Here is a 13,685-nt window from a genome sequence, read left to right as displayed (position 1 = left end):
AGAACAATGTTGTACAACATAAAAAGAGTGTTTGAGAAAAAGACATCACAAAATGTAATTTATTATTAGAAATTTTTATTGAAAACAAACCAACCCAAAAAATCTATAGACATACATTCTACTGTACAAATGCATAGTTCAGCTTGTGCAGGCTCAGTGTTCAGCCGAAGGCCGAGAGAGCCCACTGTTTGACGTCTGTGGGGCATTGTGGGTACCTCTGCAGCGCCTCCATCACCTGACCGTGTTCCAGCATCAGACGCATCAGCTGATACTCACGCTGAACCTTACACACACCTGAGTCCACCGGACGCACCAGCTCCAGCTGCAGCAGATGCTCAAACGCCTGAACACACACACACACACGGAGAGAGAGAGAGAGAGAGAGAGACACACACAGAGAGAGAGAGAGAGAGACACACACACAGTGAGAGTGAGAGAGAGAGAGAGAGAGAGAGAGAGAGAGAGACACACACACACACGGAGAGAGAGAGATAGAGAGAGAGAGAGACACACACACACACACGGAGAGAGAGAGAGAGAGAGACACACACGGAGAGAGAGAGAGAGAGAGATACACAGACAGAGAGAGAGAAAGATACACACACACACACACACACACACACACAGAGAGAGAGAGAGAGAGAGACACACACACACAGGTAAGCACTTGAAAAATTGTAAACAAAAATGTAGATAGTCAAACTTTCATTTAATCTAGTCAAAGAATAAGAAAAAAATTTGATAAAAAAAAAAAACCTACACACCCCAAAGGTAAAAAATACCATATTTTTCGGACTATAAGTCACACCTGAGTATAAGTCGCATCAGTCCAAAAATAAGTCATGACGAGGAAAAAAACATAAGTCGCACTGGACTATAAGTCGCATTTATTTAGAACCAAGAACCAAGAGAAAACATTACCATCTCCAGCCGCCAGGGGGCGCTCTATGTTTTCAGTGTAGACTACAGGAGCAGCGCCCTCTGGCGGCTGGAGACGGTAATGTTTTCTCTTAGTTCATTTCTCTCAGTTCATGTCAAATTAATTTTGATAAATAAGTCGCACCTGACTATAAGTCACAGGACCAGCCAAACTATGAAAAAAAGTGCGACTTATAGTACGGAAAATATGGTACTAAAACATTAAAATAAGACGAAAACGAAAAAAGCCAATTCAGTATATAAATAATACTAAAATAAGACTTTTAGATTAAAAACATTTACTGATAAATACCATTGAAAAACTTTACATTTTTATCTCAAATGAAAGCTATTATTTACTCTCCATAAAGTCATTCATAACACAAACTTTCTTTCAAAGAACATAAAAAGACATTTTAAAAACCCTTCTGGATGCTTTTATCAAATTCATTTTTAGACCAGTTTTATTAAAAAAGTCTATTTAACACATACCGTATTTTCCGGACTACAAGTCACACTTTTTTTCATAGTTTGGCTGGTCCTGCGACTTATAGTCAGGTGCGACTTATTTATCAAAATTAATTTGACATGAACTGAGAGAAATGAACCAAGAGTTCACATTACCGTCTCCAGCCGCCAGAGGGCGCTCTGTGCTGCTCAGTTCTCCTGTAGTCTACACTGAAAACATAGAGCGCCCCCTGGCGGCTGGAGACGGTAATGTTTTCTCTTGGTTCTTGGTTCTAAATAAATGCGACTTATAGTCCAGTGTGACTTATAGTCCGAAAAATATGGTAACTGAAAAGATTCCACTCCAAAGAATGATTCACTGAACATCATGAACATGCCATCACTGAATAACCTTCAGTCTGTTTTAGAACAAGCATGAGACTGACCTTCATCACCACGGGCTTCTCAAACTTATGGATGGAGTGAGACTTCCTCTGAATGAACTTCTTAAACTCTGAGAGAGAAACACATTCGTCTGAGCTGATGTACACATGATGGACACTCACACAATATAAAGGCCTTCAAATGTTTTCAAAGAGTGCTCAAGGATGTCGTACCATTATGGACCATCTGGAAATTGAAGGGTTCTCCATCATAAGTGTCATTCAGATGCTTCATGGCAATAATCAAACACAGCTCGAGAATAGACAGACCTGGAAAACAGGCGATCCAGGACATCAGAGATGAGTGTGTGTAACTGCAGATCTTAAAGAGATGTGGAAGAATCATCAAACTGCAGTAAAATGAGTTTCCAGTGTCTCACCGTGAAGGACGTTTGCTTTTGAATCAGCAGAAATCAAGCGACTGGCCTCCAGCAGATCAGCCTCACACAGAGTCGAACGAGAGACCGACACTCGACTGACAGCCAGAAACTACAACACACACACACACACGCTTACAGAGCCGAACAGACAAACAGTGGTCTGATTGCCAGATGAACTGGGTTCACCATACCAGCAGTGAATGAAGAGAGCGGAAATCTTTACTAGCGTTAAAGTGCCTCTTCAAAATCTCCTCGACAGACTTCTCTTCACATAATTTCTAGAAACAGAAAACACGGAGGTAAGAAACAGAGACTTGTTTGTGAACACGAGAAGAGACGTGTGTTGTGTTTGTACCGTGACGCTGTGGTTCCACTCTTCGGAGAATTTGGGATCTGGGAAGTCCGGAGGCAAACTGAGCTGAGCGCGAACCACATCCACGTACTGAGCGAAGGAGATCGAGCTGAACAGATGAATCTGTCTGTGAGAGAAACGAGACTTCACTCGCTTCTCCAGCAGCTCCAGCACGTCCTGTAACACACAAACACACCACACCAGTGACTCGAGAGCGATCCGCTGAGGCTTCAGATCACCTCATCATCTAGAAACTACAGCTACAACAACCAATGCATGAATAGAAATCAATAAAACAGTTTGCATGGAGAACTTCAATGGGTTTTGCATGAAGTTTGCATGGAGAACTTTAATCAGTGATGATGTTGCAAATCTAATAAAATCACCTATTATGAAAAACACATTTACATTCTTTTTTAAATCACGTATGTTGAGTAAAGTAACTTAAAATTAAGCAATTTTTTACTAATGTTTTTAGTTGAAATTTTTTCCTTTTATATGTTCCTTACATGGTCAGAATTATATTAAGGCCACAATGCACAATTTAATTTTTTTGCATTTTTATTTGCATGAACAAAAATGCTAATTTGATGCAAAGTGATGCATTTTTAAAACTGCATTTTATCGTAACCTTTATAATTAATTTTTGCACAAAATCTACAGAATGCATCACTGTTTAAAAGAAAGCACTGGGAATATAAAGGGTGTAAGAAATGTGTTTTTCGAGCAGACGCACCAGTCTGCAGGTGAGTCCCAGCACAGCGACAGGCGTCTGAGCAGACTGAGACACGTCCAGCAGGTTATACAGCAGCGTCTGGTTCTTATGATGAGCGAACAGATCGAACTCATCCAACACGAACAGCACGGGACGACTGCTGCTCTTATCACCTGACCACACCACAGACAGAGCGACACACCATCAGCTGCAAATACACTGAGTTACTGTCAGCAGAAATTGTGCATTACCAAATATTAAGGGATGAAAAAATTATAAGTTGAAGTTGAAATGCTGACCCTGGAGCACAAAAGCAGTGAAGTCGCTGAGCCAAAAATTATTAGAATTTTAAGTAAAGATCATGTTCCATGAAGATATTTTGTAAATTTCCTACTGTAAATATATCAAAACATAATCTTTGATTAGTAATTTGCATTGCTAAGAACTTTATTTCGACAACTTTAAAGATGATTCTCAAAATGTAGATTTTTTTTTTGCATCCTCAGATTACATATTTTAAAATAGTTGTATCTCAGACAAATATTGTTTCCTAATAAACCATACATCAATGGAAAGATGATTTATTCAGCTACAAATAACAAGAAGTTGAAATACTTAAATTCCTAAAAACCAAAATTTAAATAAAAATAAAAAAAGACAAAACATAAAACTGAAAGTATATATGTTAACACAGAATGGTACACAAATAATAAAATTGAGAAAGCCTCACCTTTCTTAAGAGCTTCCAGGAGAAAAGCCAGATTCTCTGCAAAGCTCCCCTAAACACAAGATCACCTCTCAGTACAGAAACCGTGAAAACTACAGAAATGCTTCCAGTAATAACGTCAGGAACTCACAAAGACTTTGTCTCCGACGACGTTCTCCAGGTGCAGCTGGCGCGTGATTTCTTTCAGAGCGATTTTGTCGTCTGTCTGCAGAAGACCTGTGTTCAGAAACCACCGCTGTCACTTTAACATCATCTCTGAGACGTTACACAGCTGTAGCTTCTCATTTCAGCGTTTAATACAGAGAACAAACAGCATTAAAGTGATGTGCACGAGCTCACCGTTCAGCTCCACCAGAAGAACGTTCTTCTGCACTTCCTTCAGACTCATGAGCTCTCGGAGGACACAACCCAGCAGCTTCACACATACACCAGAACAACCAGTGCAGGACAAACAATTACACCAGAGCTTCAGATATATTCACCTTATTTATTTGCACACTTCAAAAGTTACTTTCTTCCCCAATTTTGTCTTTTATTTCTACATTTCTAAACATTTTTAAATGCATTTACCTGAGATGCAACTATGAGACACAAAACCTTATTTTCAGGGAAATTAAAATTAAGTGACTGCTTTAAATAAAATAAAAAATAAAAAATAAATCTGCCATTGCCAAAACTCAAAGTTGTTAAGTGGACATTAAAAAAGTGGTTTAAAGGAAAATATTTTCCATATGAATTTCCTTAACCTTTTTTTGTTTCATTATGGACACTGATTAAATAATGACAGAATTTTAGTTTTATTTTGATCTATTACTCCAAATGAGTGAAAAAGAGATGTCAGTCAACAGAAGGGTTGCAAAGGGGTGGAAAATGTCAAAATTTCAGAAACTTTCCAAAAATTCCCGGAATATTGAAAAAAATAAAATCCTGGAAAGTTTTCCAAATTTCTGGAATATTGCAAAATTCACTATTCATCAGCTCTCTTGATGCTTCGTACCATAGTTTTACCGGATCCTCGCGGACCAACAATGAGGACCGAGTTACTCTCTCCATGAACAGCTGTGCGTCTCAGCAGCTCCAGCAAGTGCCTACACACACACACACACACACACAAGTATAAGAGTCACACACACACACACACACACACACACACGAGTGTAAGAGTCACACACACACACACAAGTGTAAGAGTCCCACACACTCTTTGAGCAGACAAGAGCTGAGAGAGTAAACGGGACACACTTGTACTGTGAGTCCAGACCCACGGGTCGATCCGGCAGCTTCTGATGACACAGTCTCTCTCGCAGGAGCGTCTGAGCCTGAACACACACCAGCACATCAACACACACATCTGTACACATCTGTACAGGAGAGGCAGAATAACGAGGACAGAGGATCTGAAACCATAAAACAGCAGACAGACCAGAGAGACGCGCTGGGCTTCAGTGAGAGCCGCTGACCGCCGTTTGCTCATCTTCACCTGCACACACACATACACACACACACACACACATTAAAACATCTCCATTATCATGAGCTTGTTCACAAATGTTAATAAATACATGCAAACACACCAGTCCATGACTTGATCATGCTTTCAAACGATTAATCACATCAAAATGTTTTGTTTACATCATATGTGTGTGTACAGTGCATAATTATTATGTATATATAAATGCACACACATACAGTATATTTTTTGAAAATATATGCATAACTTTATAGTCATAATTAATATTATACATTAATATATATTTAATATATAAACATATGTTTTCTTAAATATATACAGCACACACATATATATTATGTAAACAAAAACTTTTCTTTTGGATGTGATTAATCGGTTGACAAATACATAAATACAGGAAACATTATCAATAGATAAAAACACAAGTAAAGACCACATAATCAAATCTGGAACATAACTGACACTAAGCTGGTTTTCACTATTTTAATACGCCTTCATTAATTTATTTTTAATAGTACTGCGGTATGACATATTAATTATAACGTAGACATATTTAATGCAATTTCTAAATTAATATGAGCTCGTTGCACTGCATATCTCGGGATGACTTTTGCACATTTTTTATTGTTTTATTTATATTATGTACTTTGTTTCATTTCATGTTGTGTTTGTCTTTAACTCTTAATTGTAGCCCACTGAAAGCGTTCTTTGAATCGTCTTTGTACAGATGTAACGTTATATTATGGACGCACTGATAGCATGCCTTGGATTAAATTACAAAAGAATTAACGTAAGAAACTCTATTTTAAAATGTTGTAGACTGAGTTCGGAATACTGCTAACATACTTAGTAAGTAACTTTAAATGACCTTAGATTAAGTTAACTGCTAAATTAAGCGTAAATAAACTCACCAATGTTGATCCTGTGATTTCGCGCCACAAGCCCAAGTATTTCCGGGTAGCAACATTGCGTATTTCCGGTGTAAAAAATGGGCGCTGATAGCAGATGGCGCTCTGCGGCCCGCGAAACCGAAGTACAGCCTCGATATATTAATTATGGAGCACTGTAAACAAATTAATAGTAGCCTACATTATATTGTAATTCGTTTGTATTTAATTAATTGAACGCATAAACACGGCCTGAGCTTCTCTTGTCAGCATTCTTTAAAAACTTTTTTAGGTGCAAATTACTCTAGCAAGCAATGAAACATGGACTGACATTGTTGACGTGTAGCCTACCATTAAACTCCAATGAAATGCCACTTAATGTCCATATTTTATTTTATCTGCTTACTAGGCCATGCTAGTTTAGAATTAGAATGTAACCTCTAAAATCTCAAATAAGGAAAAATATTTCAGTCTAAAAACATTTTATTTATAAAGCACATGCTTGTACAGTCATTTAAAGCATTATGAAAAACTATGCATGCTGATGTGTTTTTAAAAACAACAAATAACCTGTCACTTGTATACATAATGTTATATGTATGTAAAATGTAAAAAGGAAAAACATTATTATTTGAGATTGTCCTCTTTTCCTCCTTCACACAAAAGATCAGGCAAATCCATCAACACAACATACAACAACATATTACAAATATCTGATTTTTAGCATCTTCAGATGAACATCTTTAAAAACAATAAGGCATATAAAGCTGCCAAAATGTGTGTATGACCCACTGACTCCAAAGGCATGGGCTACTAGGTTTGAATGAATGCTGATATTTAGTTCTGCAAGATCATATTAAGAATAAGTATTCACACTATTTTCCAGACTTCGCATTCAGCAGTTTCATTAGTAAATGTCTTGTATAATTAAGTATTAAAAAAGGTTCTGCTTGCACTTGTACTGTGCGTTTGCATCTGTTCAACTTTGCAGATCCTTATGATTCAGTTTCTTATGATGTAGGCCTACTTATGTGTAGTCTGCTTTGAATAAAAGTTAGTATAAATGTACATGATGAAAAGTGCGAGTAAAACCCCTACAAAGATGCCAAAGACTAGTCCCATAAAAGACCCTCTAACTCCATTTTCAGCTCCTGCAACGGATCCAAGAAGTGCTCCGACTGCACCCATCAGTATCAGTACAAACTGTGTGAAGTCCAAAGCCCAAATTCCCTTAATCATCCATCACAATCAGAAAAAAAACAAAGATTATATTTCTGATGTGCAGCAAAAGATGATTGAGCTTCACAAATTGGTGAAGTGGCTTTAAGAAAAGAGCTTGAGCAGTGACAATTCCCATTTCCACCATCAGGACAATAATTAAGAATTAACAACCAACATAAATTGTTACTAAACTGCCTGTAAGAGGACGTGTGTCTATATCATTCTAATGTGTGGTGAGAAGGAGAGTTTGAGTAGCTAAAGACTCTCCAAGGATCACAGCTGGATATTTCCAGAAAATAGTTGAGTCTCTGGTTCAGAAAACCTTTTAAAAAATGGTCAAAAAGCACCTACATCACCACATGTTGTTTGGGAGGGTTTCAAGAAAAATTATCCTAGCTCATCCAAAATCATATCTCCAGCATATTCAGTTATCAGACACGACTGGAACTTCAAATGGGACTGGCTTCTATGATCAGATGAAACTAAAAAATCAGCTTTTTAGCAGCAAACACTCAAGATGGGTTTGGTGAACACAGAGAGAAAAAGTACCCCATGTGTACAATGAAATATACTGATGTTGTGGGGCTATATTTCTGCTGGAGGTCCTGGACATCTTGTTTAGACACATGTCATCATGGATTCTATCAAATACCAACAGATAAAAAATCAATAAGTGACTGACTCTGTTAGAAATCTTATAATCGACCATGTTTGGATCTTCCAACCGTACAATAATCCAAACACAAACCTCAAAAACAACACAAAAAAATGGGTCACTGAGCTCAAAACCAAGCTTCTGCTATAGCCTTTTCCAGTCCTCTGACCTGAACCCTATAGAGAATTAGAGGAGTGAACTGAAGAGGAGAAGCTGGGAATCTGAAGGGTCTGGAGTGATTCTGGATGAAGGAATGGTCTCTGATCTCTTATGAGGTGTTCTAATCTCATCAGGCATTATAGGAGACAGTTTAGACCTGTTAAACTGGCAAATGGTTGTGGCCAATGTGTATTAGAGAAAAACATTTATTTCATAATGATATTTCCCCCCATTTTAAATTCTTATTATCCAATGAAAGGATACATTTTTTGTGAATTTTTCAAATAAAACATCAAAAGGATTAACAATGCAGATGATTTTCACAGCCTTATTTGACCGTATTTACCAAGGGTGCCAATATTTTTGGGCATGACTGTAAATGTAAGAGCACATGGAGTCACATTCAGAAGAAACAGAGAAATCCACCATGAGCCAGTAAAGCATTTTTCTTATGTATAAATACCAGATTAAAACATTCATAAAATGTAATTAAACTTTTACACCACTTCATGTTTTTTATTTATTTTAATCTGGTTCAGAATGTAATCAAATTCAAGTTTTACATTGCTATTTATTAAATCTATATTTAATATGCTAATATGCAGTGTTTATAAAACAGATTTCAGTTGAAATATTAACAGATTGTTAGTTTGTATGTAAACCTATGTATCTGTGTAGTTACTAACTGGTCCTGTTTCCTGTTTCTTTATAGACCAAGGCGGCAAGGAAAACTGCTTCATATCATATTCATATCAGTGCTCTGAATACAGCCATGCTATTACTGAGATGGGTTTGAAGTATTGCATTAAAAGTACTTGTGGGTCATTCACAAAGTCAGGCTTCACTTTGGTCACTGTTAAAGAAAACAGCATTAGATTAGTACAAAAGTGGCATGCATTAAAAAAACATTCACTGTCAGGAGGATTTTTCCAGATCAAAAATGTTTCTTGTATGCATGCTCCTGTCAAAACAAGCTGCAGATGATCTTATAATGAAGTGTCTCTGTCAGATCACGTTCAAAGAAGACTAAACAAGTGCCTAGTGCATTCATGTCGGTCTCGACAGACTTATTGTGCTCTCCTGTGAAGTTCAGGAGATCATAGACCTGCTTTCAATTGGGATATCCAATATTTTATTTTTTTTTAAAAATGGACTGATTGACATTTGTTTCATTATGTTTGGTTTCAACACCACGAACACGTGTATTTTACTAATATTGCTCAACGCCGTGAAGATAACATTGTGGGAGGGACTAACCTGCTGGACTACAGCTTTCTACCAAAATATTTAATATAAACAACAAATGAAGATATTGCCTGTGTTCTCAAACCATCGCAATTTTGCATTTCAATCTATATGCTTTAATAGGCTCAATAAACGTTTATTTATATTCAGCATCTTGGAATACATTACAGTTACCTTTGCGCAAAACAACTGATTTTTCCCCTACATATTTTCTATGTATTTAATTGTACATTTTAAATACAGATATATTGTACTTTAGTACTGCACAAACTAAAATGTGTCAGTAAACAGCAGATCCTCGTTAAGACAACACTGTCTAAAGAGGAATATATTGAAAGTGTCCATTCATTGTTATTATCATATAAAGGTTTAAATAAACAAAACACCATGTTTCCACTGACAACAGAATTTTTATTCTCTCATTCCTCGTTCAAGAATCACAACTTTATTTACGGTTTCCAGAATGAATGTTTGGTGAGCAAATAATATGCAGCTAGATGTTAGGGGAAAAAAACCATCCTATCCTGTCAGTGTAAAATAAAGAACACATCTTATGATCCATATACACAATTGCATTGACATACATAACAAATATGAAACAAAAATAAGAAATAGTTCATAGACTCTTGTTTCTACGTAAGGTGCGGTTCATGAAAACCATCATCAGATATTTCACTCTGAGTAGAAATCACTCTCTAGACACTGTTTTAAACTGTTTCGGTTCAGATCAGTGTAAAGGAGCTTCTACTTTAAACAGCAGACGTTGAAGGCCTTTAGTTGGGTTACAGTGGGGGTCAGAGGTCAGCGTTTAGGCTCTCTTCCAGCGGCCGTCCTCGGCGCGGCGGTACAGCTGCGGCTGACCGGCTGGAAACAGCCCATCTGCGGTCGGATGGTCCAGAAGAAACCGGATGGTGGATTTGATGTGATGCACGAAGTGAGGAGGCTCTGCATGCGGAGACGTGGACAAATACTGACGAGAAATCAATGAGAAAAAACCAATTAATCCTGCCCACCTGACTTAATGATGAAATACACACCTTACTGTATCATATCTGATCAAAGTTTGCAGTTAAGTCAATCTACTCCATGCCTTCTGCATCTGATTGATAGTTTATGCTTTTTTTTAGCAGTGAAAAGGCCATTCATCTTCAGCTTGTGATTCACGTCTCATCAGGTTTTAGATTGCATTGCATTATATGTTTGGATCATTTCAATCTCAAGACTGATATTTCAATCAATTTAGGGAAGCATCTGTCATATTGTTATGAAGATGTCAATGTATCTTTTTGGTCATTAACTTCAGCATCTTTGAGTTGTGCTTTCTTGTATATTCTCTCTATATAAGCCATAAAAACTTGATGGATAAAATACGAAACGCGACGAAAAAAAACACACATGCAAACTTTTTATATATATATATATATATATATATATATATATATATATATATATATATATATATATATATATATATATATATATATATATATTTGGTCTAAAGGTTCAATAAACGAGCAGTGAGGGAGTTTCAGACCTGTAGGATAGTTTCATCATCTTGGGACAGCCAGAAGGACATGTCTTTGTTTGGTGTCCATCTGCACGGGTCGATCTTCACCAGCTCTCTGCTGGAGTCATACACTTCTACCATCTGTCAATGACACACACCGATATCTCATTCTTCTGTCAGGAACTGAGTGCTATAGAATATCATCTGTGTACCTGTCCACCAGAGAAGGAGCGAGCGGATCGGAGCTCCTCGGCTGGTCCTCGACAGGAGAACGAAGCTGGAAACACGTGACCTGTTTTAACGTTCACACCTGAACTCAGACAGAAACACGCCGTCAGGGTCTCATCCTCTCAAAACTGAAACTGTGATATGGCTTCACGTGATTATGAAATCACAAAGGCTGCAGTTTAGTTAAATAAACAACAACTGTGTGTGTTTCAGAGTAAAGTGCAAAAAAAAAAAAAAAAAGCTCGGCAAATCTGAAGAAATTTAAATTTTAACAAAAAAAAAAAAAAAAGTAATGCTGTATTTTTGGTGCTGTTTTTTTTTTTTTTTGCATTATGCAGCACTGTGTTTTTAAGTATTGTATTCAATTCATACTGAAAATTCATAACTCGGATAACAAACACATCACATTTTTGCTGAGGTGTCTATCACACTGAGAAAAGATGGAGATGTTGTACAGTACCTATCCCATAGATCACGGGCCGATGAATCCCGTCTTTGATGACGTCATTCATGTCTAAAGAGAAACACCATACAATTTGAGACACTATTTTGGAAAATAGTGAGTAGTTGTAGAGACTAATTTTCTTAGGGCTTTGTTTTGACGCATGTGAAACTATGAGCTGTTGTAAGGATCTTGTCAAAATGACTGCTCTTGTGTTCCACAGAAACAATTAATTCATACAGGGTTGGAACAACATGAGAGTCAGTAAATGATGACAGAATCTTCATTGTTTCTTTTTAAAGTAAATTAACTAATAGAAGTGAAATATTTCCCATCACGACGGACCTGTGATGCAGCACGTCTCCAGGTGAATCTCTTCCTTCTGCTTCTGAAAGGCAGCTGTAATGCAAAATCATCAGAATCACTTCTGATCACACAGTGACTGTTTCATCATGCCTTCGCTCTTGACCTACCCAGAATACTAAGGCTGAGTGAGTGTGAGGTCCTTCGGTCATCATCAAAACCACCGACCAGATGCAGCTCTAGTCTGAAGACACAAACACAGCCATGAATCACACATACAGTCCTTTCTATTTGACGTTCCTGTTCAGTGGTGCGTGACCAATCTACAGCACCTGCCCTCTTTCACTGGACTGCTTCTAGAAGTGACAGCATTGACGATCAGAGGAACTTCAGTCCATGTGCTGGAGCCATCACAGTGAGCCAGACACGTCGCTCCGCTGCCTGCAGAACAGACACAAACACAGTCAACCAACACACACACAAACACACACACACTGACTCTGTGAAGACACACACACACACTGACTCTATAAAGGTTCATGTTACCTGTGTGTCGAAGCACCACTAAGTGGCATGTTGTAGCGTCATCGGATCCCAGGATAGAGACTGAATCTGAGGAAAGAGAAACATTAGAGTGTGTGTAACACATCGCTGGTCATCAGATGGAGAGCAAACACTCACTGTCCGCTGGTGTGGTCGCTGCAAACTCCCGCTGCTGGATGTACAGGAGCTGTTTAGTGTCCACAGCCTCTGGACTTCTGGACACAAACTGCTTCGCACTTTCCTAAAAGACACACATCAACAAATCAACCTCTTCTGATTATGACATGCATTGCACACTATATGTGCATAACTGGCAAATGACATGACACGGAAACTAATGTTTCTTTTTTGCTTATATATATATATATATATATATATATATATATATATATATATATATATATATGCATACTTCTGTATTATAATAAAATATTAATAAATTTAATGAATTTCAAAAGTGTTGTTTTAAAGATTGTGTTGTTTATCTTATACATCAAAGAGAAAGAGGGTCTATATTCATTACAGTCTGTGAATATGTGCTGCAGTATAATACTAATAATAATATTATTATTGTGTATTATTGTGTAACTTACCTTCAGCTGCGGGTATTTGCTGAAGAGCTCCGCGGTTGAGTTCACGCGCTCTATTCGCTTATTCTGAGTAAACAGCGGCATCCTGACAGAGAATAAATCTGATCATTTCATTAAAGTCGGATCATTAATGATAACTCTTTCATGTGTGATTCTCCCCTTCTCCTCATCACACCGCCGCGTTCTCTTCCGCTTTGCGCGCACGTCAAAGCTCACGTGACTCGGTGCAGTAGAAATGATTCGCTAGAACGGACAGAAACCGGAAGTCTCTTTGACATTAGAAAGAAATCGAGAGGAAAGGCCAATGCAGTTTACTAGCTGCATGTGAGCATACAGACCGTCAGGCGGCGACTTTATCTGCTCTCGCCTAGTTCAGCTTATATTATATTATAAGTAATATTATCTAAATATATTAAATAAACACATTATGATGTCAAATAAACAATGAAATA

General features: G+C 37.6%; 2 protein-coding genes across 3 annotated transcripts; both read right to left on the bottom strand.

Moving 5' to 3' along the window:
* Positions 1–56: 56 nt before the first annotated feature.
* On the bottom strand, positions 57–6,443 carry orc4 (origin recognition complex, subunit 4). Its single transcript, XM_026256026.1, has 14 exons — positions 6,365–6,443; positions 5,406–5,462; positions 5,225–5,301; positions 4,980–5,070; positions 4,322–4,397; positions 4,113–4,198; positions 3,986–4,034; positions 3,277–3,428; positions 2,544–2,717; positions 2,380–2,466; positions 2,189–2,297; positions 1,983–2,078; positions 1,812–1,879; positions 57–343 (listed from the first exon to the last, which is right to left on the bottom strand). Exons 2-14 carry the CDS (start codon positions 5,454–5,456, stop codon positions 161–163), a joined length of 1,299 nt encoding a protein of 432 aa, XP_026111811.1. The 5' UTR covers positions 5,457–5,462; positions 6,365–6,443; the 3' UTR covers positions 57–160.
* Positions 6,444–10,010: 3,567 nt separating this feature from the next.
* Positions 10,011–13,425, bottom strand: ntan1 (N-terminal asparagine amidase). Of its 2 annotated transcripts, XM_026256014.1 has the most exons (10): positions 13,237–13,425; positions 12,782–12,884; positions 12,647–12,712; positions 12,433–12,541; positions 12,271–12,344; positions 12,143–12,196; positions 11,816–11,869; positions 11,340–11,437; positions 11,155–11,268; positions 10,011–10,590 (listed from the first exon to the last, which is right to left on the bottom strand). In XM_026256014.1, exons 1-10 carry the CDS (start codon positions 13,315–13,317, stop codon positions 10,429–10,431), a joined length of 915 nt encoding a protein of 304 aa, XP_026111799.1. In that variant the 5' UTR covers positions 13,318–13,425; the 3' UTR covers positions 10,011–10,428. The 2 variants fall into 2 exon arrangements, with proteins under 2 accessions (XP_026111799.1, XP_026111809.1); XM_026256024.1 differs by lacking the exon at positions 12,143–12,196.
* Positions 13,426–13,685: the final 260 nt, after the last annotated feature.

Source organism: Carassius auratus, chromosome 6 (genome assembly GCF_003368295.1).
Source record: "Carassius auratus strain Wakin chromosome 6, ASM336829v1, whole genome shotgun sequence".
In the NCBI taxonomy this organism is placed as follows: Eukaryota; Metazoa; Chordata; class Actinopteri; order Cypriniformes; family Cyprinidae; genus Carassius; species Carassius auratus.
The sequence above is the reverse complement of the archived record's forward strand: the minus strand, read 5'-3'. Positions and strand labels throughout refer to the sequence as shown.

Excerpts from the sequence above, each read along its gene's own strand:
- orc4 (XM_026256026.1), bottom strand. The coding sequence starts at position 5,456 with ATGAGCAAACGGCGGTCAGCGGCTCTCACTGAAGCCCAGCGCGTCTCT. Across the intron at positions 5,071-5,224 it reads GGTCTGGACTCACAGTACAA|GCACTTGCTGGAGCTGCTGA; the intron begins GTGTGTCCCGTT and ends GTGTGTGTGTAG. Across the intron at positions 3,429-3,985 it reads CCTGGAAGCTCTTAAGAAAG|GTGATAAGAGCAGCAGTCGT; the intron begins GTGAGGCTTTCT and ends TGGTGTGGTCAG.
- ntan1 (XM_026256014.1), bottom strand. The coding sequence starts at position 13,317 with ATGCCGCTGTTTACTCAGAATAAGCGAATAGAGCGCGTGAACTCAACC. Across the intron at positions 12,197-12,270 it reads ACTCAGCCTTAGTATTCTGG|CTGCCTTTCAGAAGCAGAAG; the intron begins GTAGGTCAAGAG and ends TTTGCATTACAG. Across the intron at positions 11,438-11,815 it reads GCCCGTGATCTATGGGATAG|GTGTGAACGTTAAAACAGGT; the intron begins GTACTGTACAAC and ends GTCTGAGTTCAG.